Raw genomic sequence first — 25,146 nt, forward strand, 5'->3', positions numbered from 1 at the left:
GGATGAACCGAAGTGTCAAAAATAAGGTTGGAAACTAAATACATACATGTCTGTGCGTATTGAGAGATCAGGTCAGACATACAGTAAGTCAAACATTACTGTAGGTGCGACTGTTATTGGACATAAAACATGTGTGCACGGTGCAAAGGTTTCCATGTATTACAGCCCGTCTTGCACAGGATCGTTGCCTAACACCACAACACCATATCACACTAATAGTTACATTTATTGAAATGCATTGCACAACTTCATGTCAATAAAGTTGTCAACAGAGTTGACCGGTTAGTGTGTTGTGAAGCTCACATGTTAATGCATCTTTTTATGCATTCGGTGACACCAGGGGTAAATCAGCAAATACAATGAGAGATTTGACACCAGATTTTTTTTAAATGCTTAAATAAGATCTGCAAACAACCCAAAATAAGCCTTTACAACAACACTTCAGTCTCCAAAGTCAGTGTTCCAGGAAAACAGGAGTAAACAGGATTTTCATTTTTCATTTTTCATTTTCATGCGGCTGCCATGAGGCAGGTAGATGTTGCGGTTCAGTCAGGTTGTTACTTGTTCTTCCACACCTTTCAACAGCTCAATACTTACATTAGCAGATGAGTATGGATTCCTCCTGCTGTTATTTATGTGTTGTTGTTTTTCTATGTTTAACTCTGTGCAAACACACCCCACTTCTTCCATTTGTCTCCAGTGAGATATAATAACTTTTATATTGAGAAAATGAAGTGGGTCACTGACATCATTTCCCTGTTTGGGCTGTCCCTGCTTCAGAAGTCATAAAACTCAGTCCTTTCATGAACTTGACCGAGATTGGAGTTGCAACATCTTGGCTGACCAGACGGCCTCGAAGATTTATAATGATAAGAACGTTTCCGCAAGTAAAGCCCAGTCGGAGATGCAGTGAATAAAGTGACCTCTCTTTTTTTTTTCAGTTGTTGCACTTCTGACAGAATGAAGACGAAAGAGGTGAAGATTATAAACGAGGGCCTGGAGGATGAGATGGTAAACACCACTTCCTATCTTAATTATTAATTCTAGTGTTTCGCTACAAAGACAAGATGCACATCAGCAGTATGTTACAGCTTTCAAGAATTAGGCTAATATTTAATATTTTTCTTATTGAAGAAATCCCATGAAAAGATGTTTTGTCTGTGCAGCTAAAGTCTGATTTATCTTATTCTTATGTGTTATAGAACTTATTAAAATGAACAGGGGCATTGTAGTTTATTTTTTTTTCTGGTCAGTCCCACTTGCACCGTCCTGTTGCTGTAAATATTCACTTAAGTACCAAATATGTGTCCTTACGCTGCTAAAAATAGTCCCCAGCAAATGAACTATTTTAGTCCTGTTTGAGTAACTTTTGCAAATAACTACAGTTCCCAGCTGTTTCAAGAAATGATTTAGCTTTAGCTAAAAGTAAATCATGTGGTTCGCAGCAAAAACAGACAGTGGAAATCATCAGTGAAGAGTCATATTAACATCACACCTGCAACATGTCTCCTTTTATTACAGTTTCGATGTCTAGAATAGGAATTTCAAAGGAGGAAACCGCAGCTGGAGTGTTGTTGTCAAACTATTTGCCAGCGATTATGTCAACTTCACTTTTTTAAAATCTCTGAAGCCATATTGTTGTCATTTTAGAATTTATTGTAGTAAATATGTTAGGTATTTCTCCTTTAATGTTACTAGTAATAAGTTTTTTTAAGTCTAGAAAAAGACCAGCTGTATTGGAGGAACCTTGATAATCTTTCTTCTTCTTCTTTTTTTTTAAAGTGTCTCACTTCATACAGCCTGAAAACCTCCAAACAAAAGCATCCTCACTGATACATTACAAACCCAGTTTATATCCTGTATATTCCCAGCGGTTTGTTCTCATCAGAGCGGTGTATTTGTCCCTGCCACCCCTCAGTGTGTTAACATGAGCGTCTGCCCCGTGCAGGAGGTGTGGGGGTACCGACCCTGTCTGTGGAAGATGATCCTGGTGGGTGTAGGTGCCGTTTGCTCCGGGGGTCTCCTGCTGCTGCTGCTCTACTGGCTGCCTGAGTGGGGCGTCAAGGGCACCTGCACACACACCTCGCTGAGCGACGCACACACACTGCTGCTCAGGACCACGGTGAGAAAACAACAGATGGTGCTTCTTCTTTTTTTTTGACCCTTCCAAAGTCATGTTCCCTTTTGCTCTGTGCTCCAATAACTGATTCTAATTCTGGCTAGCTAATCTACGTCAATCACTGGCTAGCCAGTTACGTCTTATAACTAATTTTAGCAAAACACTTGCTAACTAGCTAATCTACATCACCGCTTAGCTAGCTAGTTAACAAGTGCTTTGCTAACATTAGCCAACTTAAGATGTGGCCATATATGTATATTATTATCTGATAGCAGGCGGCGCCAGAGCCTCTTTTTCTCCTCTGCAGAGGCTCCTTGGCTTTAACAATAAATTATATGGAAATAAATAACATTTAGATTTCTATTTGTCTTTGTCGTAGGCCTAAAGTCATTCTTACATTCTCCATCTGCAAAACTCTGTAGCTAAGCCTTTATTTTGATAGAAATGTTACAAGACTTCTGTCGTTACTTTGCACTCGACGCCCCTCCAGGCGGCTAGTTATCCTGCTAGCAAAACCTTTATGGTATCACAATGTAGCTTTGTGACCATATTCTACTGAGCCATATATCAATGTTATTTAATGTGTGGGAAGAAGCACAAATAAACCAATAATTAACCGATAATGTCATAAACAAATTGTTACCTTCATTTAAATTCAGCATTTGAGCACTTATTTCATCATTATGGACAAATCAATTATAATTAATAATGTGATGCTGTGGTTAAGATCTGTATATGTTTGGAGCGCAAAAAAACCTTGGTTAGCATCAAGAAAAGATCGTGGTTTGAGTCACTCTCGTGAGATCTCTTGTGGGTCTGGGTTTCCCTTCCAGACTTGCTTGTTTTTTTTCACCTCTAAATTTTGCTAGGCTATCTATGGAAGAATAAAAAAATAAAATAAAAAAAACAAAAATTCTCTGAGGAAAAAGCATAAAAGAACGAATGACCCTGCCTCCTCCTTCCTAACAGTCAGTTGTGAATGTACCTTCAGTCCACTTCAGCCCAGCAGTTCACTTCATCTCCCTCCACCTCCAAAAATCAGACACAGAAGGCAAAAGATCCCATCCGTCTCTGTCCTACAACACGTCCCAACATGTCTGGACATGTCCGATAAAGCTGCTACACAGAGTGTCCAAGATGTTTCCAGGTGACACCACCAGAGTTTCAGAGCAGAGGAAACTGCTCATTTTCTCATGATATTGATCCCTAATTTTACATGCTTAGAGATTTTTTTAATCATTCAGATAAAACTCAAAGATTTGCGTTTATCTACAAAGAAAACTACAGTACAATAGAATAAAATAAAATATTCAAAATTGAACATTTGAGTTGGACTCAAAGCTCAAAAATCTCTTGAATTATGTCGCCTTGAAATTTTAAGTTTTCTCAAATTTTTCATTTTCACAGTGTAGACTTACGATAAATGAAAATTAAAATGTAGAATAAAATAACCTTTATTCACTTTAGCCACTGGTGAGGGGCTAAAGAGCCACATGTTGCAGACCCTTGCAGGAAAACAAGCAAACAAATAAAAAATATTAATTATATTTACTGCATGTGTATTTCTTTCACAGGATTTTGAGTTCTCTTGTGTTGTTTTCTTTGGCACACAAACTGTTTTATACTCTACAAACGACAGCCTCATTGTTGTCTCACAGCCAAGGAGACGAGGTGTAATTCTTCACATTGTTCTCATCACAGGATGAGTTCAGGCAGTGGTTTCGAGCCAAAGTACATGTGATGTTGGCGCCGGGGAGGAAACCCTTCGACGGCTTGGATCCGCAGTCCGCGGCTCGGCTGCCGAACGGAGACGGAGATCACAGCATCAGTGCTGCGCACCAGGAGCATCATGGGGAGTTTGCCCACAGAGAGCCTGTTCAGGTACCTCAGTCATTTGTTACTTAACTGAAGAGAATTAATTTAAGGTTAGAATCTGGATCAGTGATTGGCTGGAATCTGACCACCTCCTCCGTCTCCGCTTCCTCTCAGATCCACTTCTTCACCCACCACAACACGAAATACTACTGGAACGACGTGATACAGAACTTTGAATTTTATAAGTAAGAGTCCCACTGAAAAAAACAGTTGTGTGTTTGGATTTGTTTGGTGATTACAGTAAATTTAAGTTACTGAATAGTTTGTACTGTATACATCAAACTCTGCCTCGATTACAGCAGAAATGAATGTGTGTGACTTTTCTAGAGGCTTGGAGGATTTGAACATGAGCTGTGCAAGTATCCACTCTGAGCACGGCTCTGGACTGTCCAAAACACTGCAGGAGTACAGGTACACACACACACACACACACACACACACACACACACACACACACACACACACACACACACACACACATTTAATGTTTACCTACAGATTGTTTTCTTATCTACAGAGGTCCTGTGAGGCAAGTGAGAAAAAATAATCTGCCGATCAATTTCCTTTTTTTTTCTTTCTTTTTTTTTTTTAGTGACTCACTTGTATCCACACGTGGAAAAAGTTGTTTTTTTTGTCAGCATTGTTGTGTTTATCATTGTAATACTCATTTCAGTCACATTTCAGTCATTACCTCATGTTCTAAGTCGGGGATAATGATCAGTGAGCCGGTCATAAGTTCAAAATAAACCTTGACAGGGTGGAACAGGACCTTGAGTCACCCTGAAAGGGTTTATTTCGCAGTAATGACTGGACATTACGGTACACTATCCCACTTATTACATGGCTACTTAAAAAAAAAAGTATCTGAACTTTGAATTTAGAATTGAGTATTTTACAAAACTAAAACTTAACGCTTCCTGTTTTCTTCCAGGTGAGTTTTAGCTTCTTCATGCATGCTAAACACTTCAGCCTCTTGTGGCCAACATGAGTATTACAACAACAAACATATATACTGTTTACTGCATATTTGCAGGTTTTTTGTTTTTTTTTACACACAGTGTGGAAAAATGATCCTGTAAAACTTTTTTCCTCACCTGTTTCACAGATGAAAATAACTGAGGACACCAGAGATAAAAAGTACTCAGATTAGACTTTAGAAAATGGATCACTTGCCTCTCTGGGCTTCCATACTTGTATCATCATCTTCTTCTTTTTTTAATCTATCAGGATGTTGTTTTTCGGGGAGAATGAGATCGCTGTACGGGTGCCCTCTTTATTCATACTCCTCATAAAGGAAGTGAGTATAGACCTCTTTGCAGAATATCTCACGTTTCTTTTGGCATATACCAGTAATAATGTCAGTGCGATGTTTCGTTCTCTTCCTCCATCAGGTCTTGAATCCTTTCTACATCTTCCAGCTCTTCAGTGTTATTCTGTGGAGTGTTGAGGACTACTATTACTATGCTACAGCCATAGTTTTCATGTCTGTCATCTCAATAGCTATGTCACTGTATACCATTAAAAAGGTGAGAACATGCACTAACAGAGTTTTTGATCATATTCCATGATAATCTTTCCAGAAGAGTACGCAGCATCTTGTTCGTTTGTGTGTTATTGTGTGTTCTCAGAGGTTTTTCTTTGACATGGTTTCTCTCTTTTTCCAGCAATATGTGATGCTACATGACATGGTGGCAGCACACAGCGTGCTCCGTGTCTCAGTGTGCAGAGGAGATAAAGGCATGTCTCATTTTCTGAATACAATAAAGAGCAACAAGAGTTACAGGGTGTTAAAGTGAATATTTAGTGTCACTGTATGTGTAGAGTTAATGTGTGTTAGTGTATTAATCTCTAACAGCATCCTGGTGATTACCTGCAGTCTCTGATATCATTTCTTGTTCTCTGTCTTCATGCTGTTAGATATTGAACAGGCCATGTCAACAGAGCTTGTGCCCGGCGATGTCATCGTTATTCCAGCCAATGGGATGATCATGCCCTGCGACGCTGTGCTCATCGATGGAACCTGCATCGTGAACGAGAGCATGCTGACAGGTCGGGTTCCTGTATACACAGATCAGAGAGACCTTCAGCTAAGATTTTGTTTTGTGAAACTACTATTTCCAAAGTCAAGAATTAAATTTCACGCTTAACTGTATTATTTTCAAAATTTCAGTCACACAGCGCACATCATGTCAAAAGTAATTGATCACTTTTCTGAAAAGATTTAATGCTGCCCAGTTTGCTCTCTTGACTTATGCCAGTGCTTCTACAACTAATAATAAATATCAAACAGTATTTCAACATAGTTAACTACTAACTACCGTGAACAAGAAAGAGCATTTTATCACATATTGGCTACCAAACAGGTGCAGTGTTCTAAAATACAGAGCTATGTTACACTGGTTGAATGGATTTCAAAGCTTTAATGTAAAGATTTATGGTCATGGCAACTTCATTGTTTATATTTTGCAATATTTTAGTTCACACTAATGTGCACAGGACAGCTATTCTGTTCTGAGTTTGTTTTTTTTGTAAATTAAATGTCTATTATTCCCTCCGTCTTCAGGAGAGAGCGTGCCTGTTACCAAGACCGGTTTGCCCAGTTCAGGCGAGGAAGCAGCCAGGAGCTACGACATGGAGGAGCACAAGAGACACACCCTGTTCTGTGGTACCCAGGTTATCCAGACCCGCTTCTACGCCGGAGAACTGGTGAAGGCTGTTGTGGTCAGAACAGGTGAGACAGAGGAAATCATGAAATGACAGCTGTAGCGTGCAGACTGATCGCTCTCGGGGCTTTGAACATATTCAGCTCTCAGTAATGTCATTACTTCCCCGCAGGCTTCAGTACAGAGAAAGGCCAGCTCGTGCGCTCCATCCTCTACCCTAAACCCACAGACTTCAAGCTGTACCGCGACGCCTACCTGTTCTTGTTGTGTCTGGTGGGTGTGGCGGGGATCGGCTTCATTTACACCATCATCCTCAGCATCATGAACAAGGTATCCCGGCTCTGACAGAGCAGAACTAACCTTTTCCTCTGGGAAATGAAAGAAGACGCTCAGCGGCCGTATTACAGAAACTTTATTACAGATTTTCCTTCATGGATCTCTGAAAGCAGGACGTCAAACTCCAAACTCATAAAGTTCTTCTTTTTTTCTTTTTGATGCCATTTTCATGAGTGAACACTTCCTGACATATGGGGCAGGAAGCACAGCCGTATATGGTATTATTAGGGCGTTAATTATGCTAATTTACAAGCCTCATGCACGTGCACTCAAATACGCACAGGTGGATCATTTACACATCGTACATCGCCCATCGTACGAAAAAGAGTAAGAGAAATTTAAGATAAGAGTACGAAAATGTTCTTATTCTAATGAAAACGGGGGAAAGTAGTGTTGGTTGCTAGGTAACAGACATTAAAGTTGATTTAGGATTTCCTAACCTGAAATAAGACGAGGATGAAGTGAGATAAGATAGGATTCCTTAAGTTATTAGGATTTGCTTCAATCATACTGGGAAAATTGGGAAAAATCCCATCTTAGTCTCTTTCTATCTTAACTTAAGACTTGATATCAGAAGTTTCTGTAATGCAGAGTTTAATGTTTTATTTATATTCTGCAGTGGTTGTTTCTTAATTTTCTTGATTTTAGGATTCCATCATCCTTCTTTAAAGCATGTCTGTTGTTGATGCTCTTCTTCTCGGTCTCATTCAGGTTCCTGCTAAAACCATCATCACCGAGTCTCTGGACATCATCACCATCACCGTACCCCCGGCCTTACCCGCGGCCATGACGGCCGGCATCGTGTACGCGCAGCGGCGCCTGAAGCGGGTCGGCATCTTCTGCATCAGTCCTCAGAGGATCAACATGTGTGGTCAGCTTAACGTGGTTTGCTTTGACAAGGTAGTCTAAACCACAGCTGTCAGTTCTGCCAATGTGATTTAATTTTCTCGTTAAGAATTCAAGAAATATAGTTAATTTAGTTTCAGGGTCTGTGTTCATTAAGTGACCATTTCTCTCTGAATGAATGAGCATCTAAACCCACTTCCCTCTGAAGCACAAGCTCTCGTTTGAGAAAGATTTTATTACCATTAAAACCACAAATTCCAATGTATCATGATGTCTTGAGGCAGCGCTGTGGTTGGACAATGATGCCATTTAATCCACAACATAAAGAATGACGCTCTTAAATAATGTTAACACTGTAGTATTGATTTACTTGGAAAGCATCATCCTACCCAGAGCAATAATACTGTACCAGCTTATTGACTTTGAAATATCTAAATTAAAGACTGCCTGAAGGGTGAAATGCCCCTTTCATTATATCACATCTTGTGAGCGGTTTCATACCATTGGTGCAAAAAGAGCGATCAAAGTAGAGCTGGAACGATTAGTTGATTATCAGAAAAACACATTTTGTACAATTTTGGTAACTGATTAATTAAAAAATTACTCCAGCTTCTCTTTTCGCTCCTCTTTGGTCTTTTTATTTTGGACTGTTTATCGCACAGAACAAGAAAATTGAAGGTGTCAGCTGGGGCAGAGTGACTGGCATCTTTCAATGTTTTTCTGACATTTGAGAGACTGAGAGAACAGATTGATTGATGCTGAAAATAATGATTAGTTGCAGCCTTTATGTGATTGCACAGTGAGGGATCAAATCACTCTCACAGTGATATCTCTACTTCATAGAAAGTGTATGTGCATGTTGTTTTATTGATGCTAACGCCATGCTTGATTCTGCTTATTGGTCCGATGCTTTATCAATTATTTCCTGAGCTTGAGAGTTATTTATAGCAGCTGTCTGTCTGATGTCATCTTAAATGGATAAAATGAGAGAATGATCAAACAGAGCCAATTAAAAATAGCAGTCACACACAGATAATCTCCTGACCTTTGTGACTAAATTATAATTAGTGGGACTGAAGTCACAGCAGTGCAAAAAGGAAGGGTGATTCCTCCCACATGACGCTTCTGTTATGAGTTATGTAAGGGGCGTGGCTAAAGTGTAGGGTGTGAGACAAACTATCACTAATGAAAAATGATCTCGGTCCAATGACGCCTCCAACAAGAAGCCATGAATAAGTTATGAGTTCATGAGTTATGAAAGGGGCGTGGCTAAAGTGTTGGGCCACTACTGAAAAAGAAACTCTGCTGAGAGCAATGACGCCTCCCACAAGAGTCTTCAACCAACGGGTCATGAGTTTGGTCATGTTATGTGACTCTAAGTTGTAGGCCACGCCCACTGCCACGCCCCCTTCCTGCCATTTGTCAGGAATAGTTTACCAGCTGTCTTTTGGCTCTTGACCAACCTTTTATGCAAAATCTTGCGCGAGACTGTGGATCCACTTGGAAGTTATGTGCCTTTTTGCGAGAGGCCACTCCCACTGCCACGCCTGTTTTTAAACACAGTTGGCACGAACACAGAGGCACACCCTCACACAAGAGGGAATTTTTGTGGACCGACCGACCTGTAGAGCTGCTGGTCACAGCTAAACAGGATATTTACCCTCTGTAACAGACACGCTGCTCAGTTGAGACGCTGTGGCACTCGAGCGTAGAGCGTAGACTCGAGCCCTTATTGCTTAGAAACACAGTTCAGGTCATGTTTCATTATATTGCAGGTGTACTTGTGTCGGTATATTGCTGGTGTTTCCACCCTTGTTACACCTAGGGCTGCATGATTTGGTAAAAACTTACATTTTGATTATTTTGACTGAAATTGCGATATGTGACTCGATTGGTGGAAATAATCAGTTTTGCATTACAATTTTCATGGTTACTTAAAAAAAAAAGTAAAATTGCAATGATGTGATATTTATTGGGGTCTGAACCAAACAAAATATTTTCTTTCGTTTAGAGATCAAGATTTTTAGGCCAGGTCATCTGTGCAACCCTATAGTCCCTCCTTATAACGCTGTTTTCTCACACATCTTTCCTTTTTCAAAAATTGCAATTTGGTTTTGGTTCTGCTGTTTGAATTTTGCACGTGGCCATATTGTGATTTTGTTGCGACCAAGATTAATTGTGCAGCTCTAACTTTTCAGTGAGATGAAGCTTTGGACCATTTCTTCCTCTTCACCATGATTCCTTCTCATTTCCAGCAGTGCAGACGCATGAATTTGACATTATGTTTATGTAATATGTAACTGTTAGCGAAGCATACCTCGATTAGAGACACGTGATATGAACATTTTGGAAAAAGTTCCCAATTCCATCTCTATGAAGATGCCAGGCTGTCTTAAACACCGCTGCAGATTAAGAAAATAGGTTGATAAAATGATTTTAGGGTTTAAAAACCAGACTAAATGTCTGTACCTCTGAGTATTGCAGGGTGTTAGAATTGATTTCCTGCTCTCAGCTGTGATGAATACAGCCTGGGTTGGTACCTTTGTGCACACTGTTGACTGTATTTTCCCCTCTTCAGACTGGTACTCTGACGGAGGATGGTTTGGACCTGTGGGGAATACAGAGAGCTGAAGATGGCAGGTAAGAGAACCTCTTGGATATGAGTCTTTTTGCAAACACATCTGTATCATTTTCCAGAGCATAACTACAAAACAGATAAGAATAAAAACTCTTCAAGTGATTTTATTTTCTCTTCAGTGTGTTCTGTTTTTTTTAGGTTGTTGCAGGAAATTTAGCAAATCAATGAGCAGAACTGCTTCATGGCAGTGTTAGGATTCTGTACGATTTTTGCTTTCATATGATGAAGTACTTGGATTTGTCAGGACTGTTTTTAACTCGCTAGATTAGTCAAAAACTTTATATTCCTGTCTGGCTTTTTAAAAATCTATAAATAGTTTCTCGGTTGATAAATTTAACACATCTGAGAGGTCTGAAAGAAAAGGAAATGTGTGTATTTTGACTTAAACCTTCCCTCCTAGCACACTTGAGAAAAACGCCTGTGTTTAGGACTTTGACATTTCCCACAGATTGTTTTGATTCTTATCTCTTTTGAAAAAAGATAATCCAGTATCATCACTGTATGTAACCCTCTCCTATTGTTGAGTCGTTGTTGAGTGAGATCCTCCCTCTCTGTTGCAGCTTTTCTCCTCCAGAGTCTGATGCAGCCAAAGAAAGCCTGGTTAACTCTGCGTTCGTGGCCTGCATGGCCACCTGCCACTCACTGACCAAGATAGAGGGCGAGCTCTCCGGAGACCCTTTGGACCTCAAGATGTTCAGCGCTACAGGCTGGGTAAGCAAAGATTTCCCATGTTTACACCCGGCGTGCTCCGTCAACGGTACCTCAGCGAGCATGGATACCAGTCTGTTCATGAATTATGCAGCACGGCGCTCGTCGCCTTGGCAGAGCGAGTTCTTCTTGGCCGGACTGATTAAAGTCTGGTGCCATGGATACTCAAGCATGAACAGCGGAAAGTGCTTCTTCCTGTTAAGAGCAAGTTTGGACTGTGGTGGATTTTTGTCAGATTAGTCTTGGTGGAGTGGAGTCTGTGAGCTCAACTTATTATTATTATAACATGATGTGATCTTATTTTTGTTTAGGTCCTAGAGGAGCCCACAGAGGAAGAGACTGCTCTCCACAATCCCATCATGCCCACAGTTGTGCGACCCTCAAAGCACAGCGTCCCTGAAGCCAATCAGAACAATCCGCTGACTCAGAACATGGTACACTGACTCATTATTTTGTGATCAGTATATTTGTTCGAGGCTATAAAGGAATATATTTGTTTGTTCCTGCTTTATTTCCAAATGATAATATTATTAAATCCCTTTTTTTTTCTCAGGAGCTGTCTGAATTATCAGTAAGTTCTCTTTTTTTTCATGAAAACGTCAGGATTATTAAAGCAAATAGTTGCACAATTTGGGAAATACCCTCATTCACCTTCCTGCAGAGAGTTGTCTGTATGTTTTTCGTATGAGGCTACTGCCAGCTTAGCTTAGCCTAAAGACTGGAAACGGGGGGAAACAGCTAGTGTGTTTCTTTCCAAAGGTAACTAAAACTGCCTACCAGTCCCTCTAAATCTCACTAATTAACATGTTATATCTTGTTTGTTTAATCTGTACCAAAACTGAAGATTTAAAATGACACGTTATGGTTTTTACGTCAGGTTTATATGCGGGGAATATTTCTTGGTCGGGAGCAATTACTTCTCTGTCTCGGCTGGTTGCCTAGCAACAGTGATGATAGTGTTCATTAGTAAATTTGGTCATTGTTCAGAAATCATGTTCACAGATGAAGTAATATTAAAGTTTTATTCATGTTATATTGCTGATGTATTCTGTGTTTTCCTGGAAGTTATAGCAAAAAGCTGCCAACGGCAAGCAGGAAACATATAGATACCTTGAATAAAATATGACTTTCTCTGCATTTTAACATTTTTGGACACATTTGGGATAAAGTAAACACACAGCTCAACAAAATATAAAACACATGTCCAGCGTTTTTTAAACATTTTAATGCAGAAATGTTATATATTGTAGCTTTGACACTTGGCAAGAAATCAAACAAATGTATTTCCCAAAATGTCAAACTATTCCCTTAAACTGATTTGACTGTGTGTTTTTTTTGACACTGAACATGTATAGACTGTCGTGTGTCTTTTCCTCCTCAGTCCTGTGAGATCGGTATTGTGCGTCAGTTCGCCTTCTCCTCGGCCCTGCAGAGGATGAGCGTGGTGGTCCGGAGGTTGGGAGAAAAACACATGGACGCTTACTTAAAAGGAGCACCGGAGGTTGTGGCAAGCCTCTGCAAACAGCACACAGGTCTGACACTCCAGCTTTTCAATGTTCCTCCTAACTTTATGTCCCGCCTGCCTGTCCTGTTTCACTTTAAGTTCCTCTGCTTGTACAATGTAGTGTGACGTATATCCGTTTTACAAGCTGCACGTCTGCTTACTTCCTGTCAACGGCGTAGTAATGTTACCTTCGCATGCAAACTTTTTCATCCTTAAGTTGGTCGCTTCTCTTTTCACAGTTAGCTTGGCGCATATTGTAAATAGTGTTTACCTTTAATTTTGTATACAGTGTTTTTGAGCATTTTGAAAGTCACCTCAGTGTCGGTTAGCATCATAAACTTCAATCACAGTCAAGAGTCAAGACACAAATTAAAACACACAAAAAACTTCTTGGCTCACCTTTTCACTGTTCCAACTATCACCAACTCTGGTTTGGCTGAAATAAATCCTTAATTCACCCTCTTAGATGTGAAAATATCACAGAAACAGCGGGAAGAGACGTACCGCCGGAATATTTTCACATCAAACTGGATGAGTTAAGGGTTTATTTAGACCAAAGCAGAGGTGGTGATCGCTGGTGCAGCAGAAAGACGAGCCAAGATGTTTTTGTTGAGTTTTATTGTGTTTCTGTCAAGTCTGAAGGAAGATGACGATGCTGCTAGCTAGCTAACGGTTATCTAAGACACTGAGTTGATGATCAAAATCCTCAAGAATACTATGTACAAAATGATAAATGCTACAAACAGCATTTTACAAGCTAACTGTGAAATGTAAAGTAACTTTAGGATGAAAAATCAGTAAATTTGTAGATGAAGAAATGCTAAGTAGATTTGACAGGAAATAAACAGACATGTAGTTCGAAAATGGATATACAACATCACACTACATTGCACAAGTAGTGAATATGTCACAATACAGAAGCTAGGAACTCTTAAAATGCCATTTTATCCCAGCTTTGAAAGGTTTAGGTGGATATTTGCTCCCTTAATTTGGCATTGTTGGATATATAAAGGAACCTTTCTGTGTCTTTGGGTATGGCCTCCCTGCTCATTAAACAAATACTGCTCTTGTGTAAAAGAGCCAGACTGACATGGTGCTGTCGTTCTCTTCAGTCCCACAGAGTTTCACAGAGACTCTGGAGACCTACACCAGGCAGGGTTTCAGGGTCATTGCCCTGGCACATCGACAGCTGGAGTCCAAACTCTCCTGGCACAAAGTCCAGAGCCTCAGCAGGTAACCCTCCGTCCACAGATAACGCCGTCCACAGTACACGCAGCTACTGACATTACAGACACATCCCACCCTAAAACACTGCAAGTCTGTTGAAAATCAGCTTCTGCTGGTGGGTCTGGAGGACCGAGTTCCACTGATAGCTGGACAAACACAGACCAAGTTACATAATGACCAAATATTTACATTGCTGCTACAGGAGAGACGGATGCGATCCAGTCACCTAGAAACACAAGCAAATGTCAGGTTTTTTGTGTCGGGAAGCTCTGAATCAAACTGGAAGCTGTTTTCTGGACTCACAACAACCTGTAAGGAAAAAATCCACCACAGAAGAAGTGTTAAAAGTATCATAATGCAGCACGACCACAAGATAAGGTGACTTGAAGAGCGTGAACTGAAATCAGGGACTGCTCCCAACATGAATAAAGTGTTTGGTCATCTGCTAGATTTACAAGATCACCTGATCGTTTAATTAAAGAAACAGTTTCCTTCTCTGATTGTGCATATTTACCATCATTCTGATAAATGATGGAAATCATTAACTAAAGAAGATGTTGATCACGCAGACTGGCAGGAGAAAATGAATTACGACTCTCATGATGCAACGAGAATCAAAGATTAATGATTATCAGATTGAAACATGAAGTTGCTGTCAGCAGTATTGTTTCATTATAGTTTTGGTTAATGCTATTACAAGGAGTTTGTCACTGCTCATGAAACGGTCTCAACTGCGTCTGATTGTCCATGAAAAACAGATGAGACGAGTCTGTGTTTAAATTTTTTCTGGCTAAGTTACAGTGAGTCGTATGTTAGCCTCTTGTGCTGAGGCAGGAGGAGATTTTTACTCGGATAATATTATTTTTGACGTTATATTTTGTGGTTATTATGGTGGAAACACGAGCGCTTTTGTCCACAGAGGCCTCCAAAATCAACAAATTATCACAGTTCCTTGTAGTTAGCTTCTAACCAGCCAATCACAGTGACTCTGTATAAAGATGAAGTGGTCCTCTGGGGTCTATGTGTGTTGGTGACGCAACATGTCGAGTAAAACAGGTGTTAGTTTGCTGGTTGTTGACAGTGTCGACAATCTTGACGTTCCACTTCAAGTCCAGCAAAAATGGCGTCCGTCCATGTTTGGTGCATCATTTGGTGGGAGGGGCTTAGCGCAGTTAGCGATGCAGCAGAGAGAGAAGCAGAAGGTTTTGCTTTCTTTATGTTCAAACTGCCTGCTGCAGCTTTAAATCCTTCTTTGTCTTTTACCTTCTCTGGTTCTCTGGACTCTGGTGAAATGTGTGATTTGTTGTTTTTAGGGACCTGCTAGAAACCAGCATGGAGTTCCTTGGTTTGATCATCATGCAGAACAAAATAAAAGAGGAGACTGCCGGGGTTTTACACGAATTACGACAAGCTAACATCCGCACTCTGATGGTCACAGGTCAGTGTTGGGACTTTATTCACTTGTTGCACTTGTTCCCATGTCATTATTGCACTGGCATCTCATATCGCATGTGTCCTCTGTCAGGTGACAACATGTTGACGGCGATATCAGTGGCGCGAGACTGTGGGATGGTCCCTGCACACGAGAGGGTCATTATAGCAGATGCTGTTCCTCCAAAGGATTTCCACCCTGCTAGCATCACATGGCGTTACACTGAAAACCCCGTTCAGACCATCAGAGACAATCAGGTGAGACAGAAAGTCACTGAGTAATAAATTAATGAATATATAAACATAAATGAACATTATAGACTTGCACTCATGGGTAGCTACTCTACTATTATCCAGCAGGGGGAGAGAATTCATATCTTTTCAGTTCTTTGAGTTTAATCTTAAAATAGGACTTTTCCCAAATGTGTGAAAAGTCTAAAGTAAAGGAAGAAACACAACGGAGTGACGGTCTTTTAAGGCACAGGTTCCCAACCAGGGGGTCTCGACCTCCACTTGGTGTTGCTGAAGTTTCACGAGGGTTGAGAGGCCTACTTGATTTTAAGGGGAGTAAGAAAGCTTTTACAAATCTACAGCAGGTCTATGAAGACAACAGACTGGAAGCACAGCTCGGTTTTTCTGTCAGTCACCATACAGGTGCTCTTTGGATACTTGCATGGGTCAAACAGTGTCAGTAAAAAAATCTCCTTCAAAGTCTCCTTCAAAAACACTCCAAGGCACACTGTAATGTTTGTATAGAATTAAAATGCCTTAATTTTAAAGGACAAATAGGGTTAAAAATGACCAGCGCATATTGACCAACACAGGTCTTCATCAGGGTCAGACAGGACTGTTACAGTAGGCCTGTATCTCACCATTTCATTCATTTCTTGAGAAGAAAACTGAATTAAATAGTTATTTTTAAAGTTTAGATTAACATTTAAGATTTAAACTTCAAATCTCACAGGATAAGCACACGGTGGAGAACGTTTTATTCACAGAGCCTTCACTCTCGGCAGCTAAAACAGCCAAATAGCTCGTAGAACAATGGTCAAGAGTCAAAGAGAAGAATTGAATTTCTCAAAAAAGACGCCTATTTAATGTGTAATTGGTAAAAATGAAAAAAGGCACAAAACAGACAGAAAATTATGTAAATAGTTATCAAAATGTCAGGAAAATTAGAATATTCACAGGAAATAACCTGCTTAAAATTGCTTGTTTTACGCTGCAGTTATTGTGTTCACGGTTTGGAAAAAAAGGAAAAAGGAAATCATATTTAATACAGAACTCGTTCCAGAGGCCCAGTTACTACATGTATCAGTCAAATAAGAGCGCAAGACGGGTGTCGACAAAGAGAACTAATAGTGGCGTTTATCAGATGAAATCTTCCACTCGTGATGTGAGATAATGCGGCTTGTTAGTTTTCCGGTGCTGCAGTGACGACTGACTGACTCGTCCTCTGTCCTGCAGACGGTGGAGATAAACCTGGAGGATGGGGTGTCTGACAAGCAAAGTTCACAGCAGGAGCAGAACTATCACTTCGCCGTGAACGGCCGAGCCTTCGCCATCATCACTGAGCACTTCCCTCACCTCGTCCAAAAGGTACAGGTTCACCTCTGGACACAAAAACAGCTCCATGTTCAGATCAGTACCAGGTGTAAATCCGTCTCTGTACAGATGTAGTTTAGGTTGCCATCATGTCATCTGGGATGTTGCTGTAATTCTTTGTCTCTCCACACGGGGGCGCTGCAGCTCGCCTTGAGAGCCACCGTGTTCGCCCGCATGGCTCCAGACCAGAAGACTCAGCTGGTGGAGGTCCTGCAGAGCATCGAGTGAGTCTCTCGTCTGTTCACAACAATCTCCATCTGTCAGAGATCATCTGATTTTTTTGTTTTAGATTCACCATCGTTGGCAAATGTGCAACATTCACCCTCTTTGTTTACCTTCCAGCTACACTGTTGGAATGTGTGGTGACGGCGCCAATGACTGCGGAGTAAGTGAGGATTATATTCATGTAATAAGCAGAAATCATATAATTTTCTTTTTTTTCACATATTTTTATTGGCTTTTATGGAACATACGGAACAGCCTTTTATCAAAACGAAAAGAAAACTGAAGAAAAAAGAGAGAAAGTAATAATAATACAAAAATAAAAATAAATAAGTGAACAAAAACAGGAAGTCGCACAAAGTAAAAGTTAAAAGTCTTATCTCATTAGGAGGGGGCTACATGACAAAAGTACGGACAAGATAATAAATAAAAGGGACTAAATTGGAGTTAGATTAGAGAAAAGGGTTAAAGTTTGGCCCTAATTCTCAAGTTTGAGATGCTGCATTACCTTTTTCATCCACGGAGTGCAGCTCTGTGGATGAGCTAACATGCTAACAAAGTGACAAATGTAGTTATTTTGAGATTAGTTCTGCAGAGATCGTTATTATTCTCCCCTGGTAGGTCCAAAATGGGTATCATAGGATCTGGACAGAGGACCATTTTGAAAATATCTGAGTTTTTTTTTTAAAGATTGAACTCCAGAAATTCTGCACAAAAATATCATTTACTAACTTCCTAAGTGATTTATACTAATGAAGCTGTGTGTGTGTGTGTGTGTGTGTGTGTGTGTGTGTGTGTGTGTGTGTGTGTATGTGTGTGTGTGTGTGTGTGTGTGTCAGGCTTTGAAGAGAGCTCACAGCGGGATCTCTCTGTCTGAACTGGAGGCGTCCGTTGCTTCACCCTTCACCTCCTCCACCTCAAACATCTCCTGCGTCCCCAACCTCATCAGGTAGAAGCACAGTCCATGATGGCCTTTAATCGATTTCAGGAACACCGTCTGTAATTTTACATTCTTTGCAGACCGTTTCACATGTATTTATTGAGCTTTTTAATTCTGATAACGTCTGATTTTCTGAATTTTCAAAGGGAGGGCCGAGCTGCTCTCATCACATCGTTCTGTGTGTTCAAGTTCATGGCTCTCTACAGCATCATCCAGTACCTCAGTGTCACGCTGCTCTACTCGGTAAACACACACTTTTTCACCGTTAAACTCCCAAACTTATCTGGAATACTGCAACACTTCACATTATTTTATCTTGTTTGATTTACTTTGAATAAAATTAGGTAATTTTAATGTGAAAATGTATTTTTTCTGCTCCATGTTTGTTGTTTCCAGCTGCATAATAAAGCCCATAACAGGTCGTCTTCAGGTCCTGAACAAGTGCTACGAATAGACGCCTGAAAAGTGAAATATGGCATTAAATTCTGTTTGAATTTTCATTTGTGGGTGAACTGTCCCTTCAAAAAGTCGACATGTATCTTGCTGACGCCCTGCATGACCATGATCCACAATATTTAATGATTTAAATTTGATGCCAGTCACAGCAGCATGTTTTTGACATGTTTACTGAAGGTCCTGTATTTTTCAGCTTGTGTGGTTTGTGTCGTTGGTTCCCACATGACAGACACAGAGGGTTCGTGAGCAGGAAAGACGTGAGGAGCAAGTAGAAGCAAGTTTTGGGGTTTAAAAGAGACGTGGGGTTTTTTAATCCACCGGCTGTGAAACAAAGGCAGCGACCAAAAGTCACTTGGTTTGTTCCTGGGAAACTGTGAGAGAAGTAAAATCCATCATGGTGTGATCACTCCTATAGATGTAGACAGTGTAGATCTGTTCCTCTGCTGCTGTGTGACTCTTCTAATATTTGCAGATTCTCAGTAACTTGGGAGATTTCCAGTTCCTCTTCATCGACATCGCCATCATTCTCATCATTGCCTTCACGAGTGAGTGGCACCAGCGGAAACAAGCACCAAACATACCTCTAATAATCAGGGTTCTGGTCAGAGTGATCGGGTTTAATAACTTTTTGTTGTTCGTTTCTTTCCCTCAGTGAGTCTGAACCCGGCGTGGAAGGAGCTGGTGTGGCGTCGTCCTCCGTCCAGTCTGATCTCTGGCCCGCTGCTCTGCTCGGTTCTGACCCAGATCCTCACCTGCCTGGTCTTCCAGGTCCTGGCTTTCCTCCTAGTCCGACAGCAGAGCTGGTACGAGACGTGGACGCCTCAGTCTGAGTGAGTAACCTGTCTGAAATGAACACCTGGAAAATAAATCACAGGTTGGTAAATACGTGTAAATGCTGCTTTATGTTCTCTGGTTTTGACCCTGTTGATCCTCGCTCATTTCTGCCCAGTGATAAATTAAATTGACAAAGTTATTATTTTAGATACAAGTTAATTATTTTTAGATTTATTTTTTTTTATTTTAATAAACTCTTTTCATTATTTTGAGATACAAAGTCATTTTTGTGAGACTGAAAGTCATTATTTTGAGGGAAAAAAGTCATTATTGGTGGGTTCCTGGATGGGTGTATTGGTGTATTGGTGCAATTGTAGCTAAGAATAAAAAAGAAAATAATTTATAACTTCAGGGGAGTGTTGTAATATTCTGGGGAAAAACTTGGAAATTCTCTGAATTTATAAGGTTAGAATATGCATGAAAAAAACAAAAAATGTATAGTTTTTCTCTTTGTCAAGGCCAGGCCAAGCCAATTTATATTTAATAGTTATTAACCATAATTTACAACAATTTAAGAACATTTTTCAGACTTGAACACCAACATGTATGTAAGTTTCTTGTAAGTTTCTGATAGAAAGAGTTTTTCTTCAAATATTAGCCTCCTGGGCTTCATAATGAATTCTTTTACCTTCATCAGCCCCTTTGTTGTTATATACAGTAACAGTTTTTATAAAACTTAAGCTGGTCGGTACGTAAATAATAAAAAACAGTGCAGAGTGCAAAAAACATTTGAAAACATTTTAAAATTGTTGTATGGTTTTAGTTTATTTGTTCCTGCTTTATAAATGCAGAAGGTTTGAGATGTTTGTTTGAACCGTCTTGTGTTTCTCCTCTCGTCTGCTGTAGCGCCTGTAATGTTTCCGGCCTCAGTGCCTCTCACAGCCCGAACGTGACAGGCCCTCACGACCACAAAAACATCAGGAACTACGAGAACACCACCCTCTTCTACGTCTCCTCCTTCCAGTATTTGGCCGTGGCCATCGTCTTCTCCAAAGGAAAACCCTTCAGACAGCCGAGCTACAAGAACTGTAAGACTGGTTTAGTTCAGTCGATGCACAGGCAAACCTGTAGGGCACATTCTGAACTACTGAAAAAAGCATTTAAAATTTTAGTCTTTACTTTTTCCATTTAAACATAAAACATTAGATAGAAAGTTGACAGAAAAGTCAATGCAATTATTATAAACTCTAAGTGGCTGCTGTGCATCTATTCCTTTTCTGAATTCAGTTTTTTTTCTCGCTTCAGCGTGAGTTTGACAAATGTGTGTAGTGACAGTTTCCACTGGTACTTACCCCTTTTCATATTCTGTATAAGTATGTGTGCACAAGTTGAAAATAACTATTTAATCTGTTAGAGCTGCACTGAATGTAAGTTTTTAACATTTGAAGCTTCTAGGTTTTTAAATTAAGCTTCAAATATCTGTTGTGAAATCCTAAACACCAAGAAATACAGATTGAAGCAGAATATTTTATTAGATAAAAACATTCAGGACATTTTGGAAATCATTACATTAATCTTTTTTCAATAAATTCTGACTTTTGGACGGAACAACACTTAACAGAAATGTGTGGATCACACCAGTCAGAAACAATCTTATGCAGCAACAACTGTCTGAGAGTCTAAATCTACAAATAGTATAACACCAAGGTGTCTGCTGGGTCTTAAAAAGTATAAAATACAATAATCTTTTAGGTCTTAAAATGTCTTAAAATGTCCTAAACATGATTTTGACAGGTCTTAAAAATTGATAGGATTAATGAAGTTAACATTACTCTAACCTTTAAATATGTTTTTGGAAAAGATTTCTCTTGATCTCGTTGTAACATCGACAAAACAAAATCAACATGGAACCAATAACCACTAACGTGCAGCCAGGTCAGAGTTCCTTGGCACACAGTGAGTCAGTGCACACGACTAAACATCAGTCATACAAAAGTAAATCAACTTCCCTGATTCAGACGTCGCTAAAAACCTTTGTACGTTTTTTTTTTTTTTTTGCCAGGCTGGATGTGAAAAAGGTCTTAAAAAGTTTTCAGTTTAACTTGTGGAAACCTGCAGAAACCCTGAACACTGTTAATATTATTGTCTTTATCTGCAGCTGTGCAGAAATACCGTTTTTAAACAGAATGAATAGACGCGCAAAAATGAAATAAATGAATAATTAAAAAGCTGCACGGCATTCAGATGTTGATGTAGAATTTGAATGTCAATGTTATGAACTATTTTCGGTACAGCCCTTTAATTTGGTGTCGCTGATCTCTGTATTTTATCTCCTCAGGGCCGTTCATGGTGTCCTGCATTTGTCTGTATACGTTTCTCCTCGTCATCATGCTGCACCCCGTCCCCGCCATCGACGGCTTCCTGGAGGTAAACTCTCAGTTTTCTGGATGCTGTTGTCGCCTGGCTGCTCTGAAAGGTGTCACGAATGTTCCAGCTTTAGATTTAGAACCGCAGAAAGAGAAAAGATGCTCCGTTTGACAGAAGCGTAGAAGTGTAACGGTGGCTGGGAGCATGAAGTTGGTGTGTGTGTGTGTGTGTGTGTGTGTTGCATTGAGCGTTCTCCCTGCTGCTCTGCCTCCACTCAGATCGTGTGTGTTCCCCACAACTGGCGCGTTACACTGGTCATCATTGTCGTAGTGAATGCGGCCGTGTCTTTCATGCTGGAGGTACGCTTCAGAGACATCACACCCTACACGCTCGCCGTGACTGATCTCCTTTTTTTTAATGAGAAAACTGTGATTTGCATGCATTGATTTTTTTTTTTCCTGCTGAATCTGTGCTCAGTAGTGCATCACCGCCTAATGAATGAAATCATTTGAAGTTTCTGTTTCTCTGTGGCTGTAAACCGATCCTCCCGATCAGCTGATTCTCAAGTTCCTCACTGAAATCTCCCGTAGATTTTGATCGTTGACATCATCTTGTGGAGACTAGTTTTCAGAGGCAATCAGGGGTTCAATCGCCCCACAGAGCCCTCCACTGCTGACACGCCTCAGGTTGGGAAAGCTTTTCACTTCACCCTTGTTTTGTTTATTTGTTTTTGCCTGTTCTGGCTTCATAGACAGAGTTATGCATATTCTTATGCCTCTTGCTTCATGTTTTGTGCCTGTTGTATAAATAATCAATAGACCAGGTCGTCTCTTACTCTGCTGAGAATTCATTTAATCAGTTCTGGCTCATCTCTTGAATCCATCAGCAGTCTCTTCAGGTTTCATGTTCAGACAGCAGATCTTCACTAGACGCATAAACCTGCAGCTGACTAGTCAGACCAGCAATACGTCAAGTTCCAGTAGCTGAGGCCACGCCCCCTTTTGGAGGGAAATATCACGGTTTCATGTGAAACATATAAACATAACGATCAGTCACAATCTCTGGTTCCCCAAACTTTCTGAAGAGGGAAGAGATCCTTAAAGGGGAGCAATAAAAATGTATGGTAATTGTTTATTTTGGCGGCAGTGTTATTAATCGATTATTAAATTTTCATAATCGACTGATCCATGTGAGTATTAGACAGTTTAAGGTCTAAATTCTCTCATTTCAGCTTCTTAAATGTGAATATTTTGTGGTTTCTTTACTTCTCTCTGACAGTAAACTGAAAATCTTTGAGATATGGACAAAACAAAACGTTTGATCGTGGACTTCGGAAACATGATCAGCATTTTTTAATATTTTATGAACTAAACAACCAATTTATTGATGGAGAAAATAATCAACAGATTGATCCATAATTAAAATAATCGCTACAGAAACAACTTGAAAAATAGGTCCACGTTTAGACGAGAGGAAGAGCGTTTTTGAACTAAAGTTGGTGACAGCTTTAATTAATCGATTAATCGAGAAAATGATCAACAGATTAATCAGCAATTAAAATAACTGTTAGTTTGTTTAAGGAAAATCTCTTTCTTTTCATCATCATCTTCAGACCTTCAGACTTTATCCTCTTGACTTATATTTGTCAACCAATCCCAATATTTTCTGCAAACGAGAATCAAAATCGATATGAAATATGTGAGATGAAAATTATGAAACAATCTAAATACATGAGGCCTTTTAGTTACGAAACTACAGAAAATCAGATCCTGAAGAGATTCGCTCATGCATTCAGCAGAGATGAAGTAAAGACATCCGTGATACTTGATCACCAGTTATTTTTATTTCTCTCTGATCTTCATACTTTACGTGTTCTCAGATGGCCAACGAGCGCTGGGCCTCGTCCTGCCTCTCCCGCTTGTTCTGTCGGAGAAACAAGCCCCCGAGGGTGCGCTACATGCACCTGGCCCTGGAGCTGCAGGACGACGCAGAGTGGCCCCCCAAACCCTCCGCTGTCACCTACGCCAGCGACCCACAGTCCCACACCTCGAACTCCCTCTGACAGCGACAGGCTGCAGGCCTTCGTCTCGAGGCCTCCAACTGCAACGCCTGACTGAAACTGTGAACACAAAGATCTCTTCCATTTTGATTCACCTCATCAGAGGGTAACAAACACTCTGAAGAACCTGGATTTTAACTGTTGTGTCACACAGCTGAAACCTGAGCCAGAAGCCTCTGTTAAAGGACTAGTTCAACATTTTGAGAAATACTGCACACTTCTTCACTTTCTTGCTGAGAATTAGATGAGATAATTGATGCCGTTCTCATATCTATACGGTAAATATGAAGGCAGTTACAGCAATTGGTAAGTTTAGCTTAGCTAAGCAAAAAGACTACAAACAGGGGAAACAGCTCTCATAATCACATGCCACTTCACAATGTCACAATCTACTTCTTTTTTTATTGTTTTAATGTGAGAGCGACCCTGAGCGGCAGAATTTAGATATTGGCTACCTCACAGTGATGCTATTACCCTCCTTGTCTCCAGCCTTTGTGCTAAGCTAAGCTAAGCTAACCAGCTGCTGGCTGTAGCTTCATATTTACTGTACAGACATGAGAGTCCGGGTGTGTGATAAAACTAAAATATCATAACCTGATATACATCATTTCATACCCAAATAATGATGCATATCAAGATTTAGCACATTTTCAATTAAAATACTTTACCCAAACCACGTCCACGAGACAGAATTAGCCGCTTTTTTAGGTATAAAAGATTTTGTCTTGGCAGGTCGGGTTCCTTCTCCTGTTCAGAATCAACCCTTCCTAAGTCCCGCCCTTTTTTGCACTGTGCTCCAATAACAATAGAGCAAATTCGGTACCTCAGCCAACTTTCTCCTTTTCTGATATGGAGTCAAATTTTAATATAATAAATTTAATATAATAATGCTAATGTGAGCAAGACACACGTTAACTAGCTAGCTAATGTTAGCAGGTCAGGGTTTTTTGTGACCTGCACTCACCGGACGTGTCATGAAAGCTAATCAGCCCACAATGTTTCCAGAAGTTATTAATACTTCAATCGTTGCTTTGTCACGTGACTCCCCCGCCCGAAGTCGTGGTATTTTCTTGAATGTCACCCCAATCCTATCCTGACCCACAGGCGCCCGCGTGCAGTGGGTCAGCTGCTAGCCAGTTAACTAGCATTTTGCTAACATAGCCTAAATTGTCGCTTTTACCCAGCAGCGTCTTTTAACCATCTGCAAAATAATTTGGACTTAGGAAAGCTCAGTTGTCCCCGTTGTGTGTCACGTTCACTCTCCTCCAAGGTGTTTTAGGTTGCTTTCACGCAAAGTGTCATCACGATATATATTGTCATGAGAGCATCTTCTCATCTTATTCTCAGAAAAAAAAAACATTCCTTTAAAATGACAA

At 40.2% G+C, this 25,146-nt stretch overlaps 1 protein-coding gene across 1 annotated transcript; it reads left to right on the forward strand.

The window, feature by feature from the left end:
* The first annotated feature begins 945 nt into the window (after nt 1–945).
* LOC146317383 (polyamine-transporting ATPase 13A3-like) lies at nt 946–24,277 on the forward strand. The gene is made up of 32 exons (XM_084732353.1): nt 946–1,011; nt 1,949–2,122; nt 3,821–4,000; nt 4,109–4,179; nt 4,322–4,405; nt 5,222–5,291; nt 5,386–5,520; nt 5,659–5,731; nt 5,912–6,043; nt 6,558–6,725; nt 6,830–6,987; nt 7,705–7,893; nt 10,418–10,479; nt 11,038–11,188; nt 11,497–11,619; nt 11,739–11,756; nt 12,567–12,717; nt 13,802–13,922; nt 15,230–15,354; nt 15,442–15,605; nt 16,815–16,946; nt 17,097–17,176; nt 17,295–17,337; nt 18,014–18,123; nt 18,261–18,357; nt 19,043–19,115; nt 19,223–19,400; nt 20,251–20,432; nt 21,683–21,771; nt 21,990–22,070; nt 22,302–22,397; nt 23,591–24,277. The coding sequence occupies exons 1-32, from the start codon at nt 961–963 to the stop codon at nt 23,771–23,773; spliced, it is 3,744 nt and encodes a 1,247-aa protein (XP_084588479.1). The 5' UTR covers nt 946–960; the 3' UTR covers nt 23,774–24,277.
* The last annotated feature ends 869 nt before the right edge of the window (nt 24,278–25,146 follow it).

This window comes from Lutjanus erythropterus, chromosome 12, assembly GCF_056507025.1.
Source record: "Lutjanus erythropterus isolate fLutEry1 chromosome 12, fLutEry1.hap2, whole genome shotgun sequence".
Taxonomy (NCBI): domain Eukaryota; kingdom Metazoa; phylum Chordata; class Actinopteri; order Lutjaniformes; family Lutjanidae; genus Lutjanus; species Lutjanus erythropterus.

Bases quoted from the DNA above. Each gene is read 5' to 3' on its own strand.
- LOC146317383 (XM_084732353.1), top strand. From the start codon at position 961: ATGAAGACGAAAGAGGTGAAGATTATAAACGAGGGCCTGGAGGATGAG. The intron at 18,124-18,260 runs GTAGAAGCACAG...GAATTTTCAAAG, and splicing joins TGCGTCCCCAACCTCATCAG to GGAGGGCCGAGCTGCTCTCA. The intron at 20,433-21,682 runs GTAAGACTGGTT...TTATCTCCTCAG, and splicing joins ACAGCCGAGCTACAAGAACT to GGCCGTTCATGGTGTCCTGC.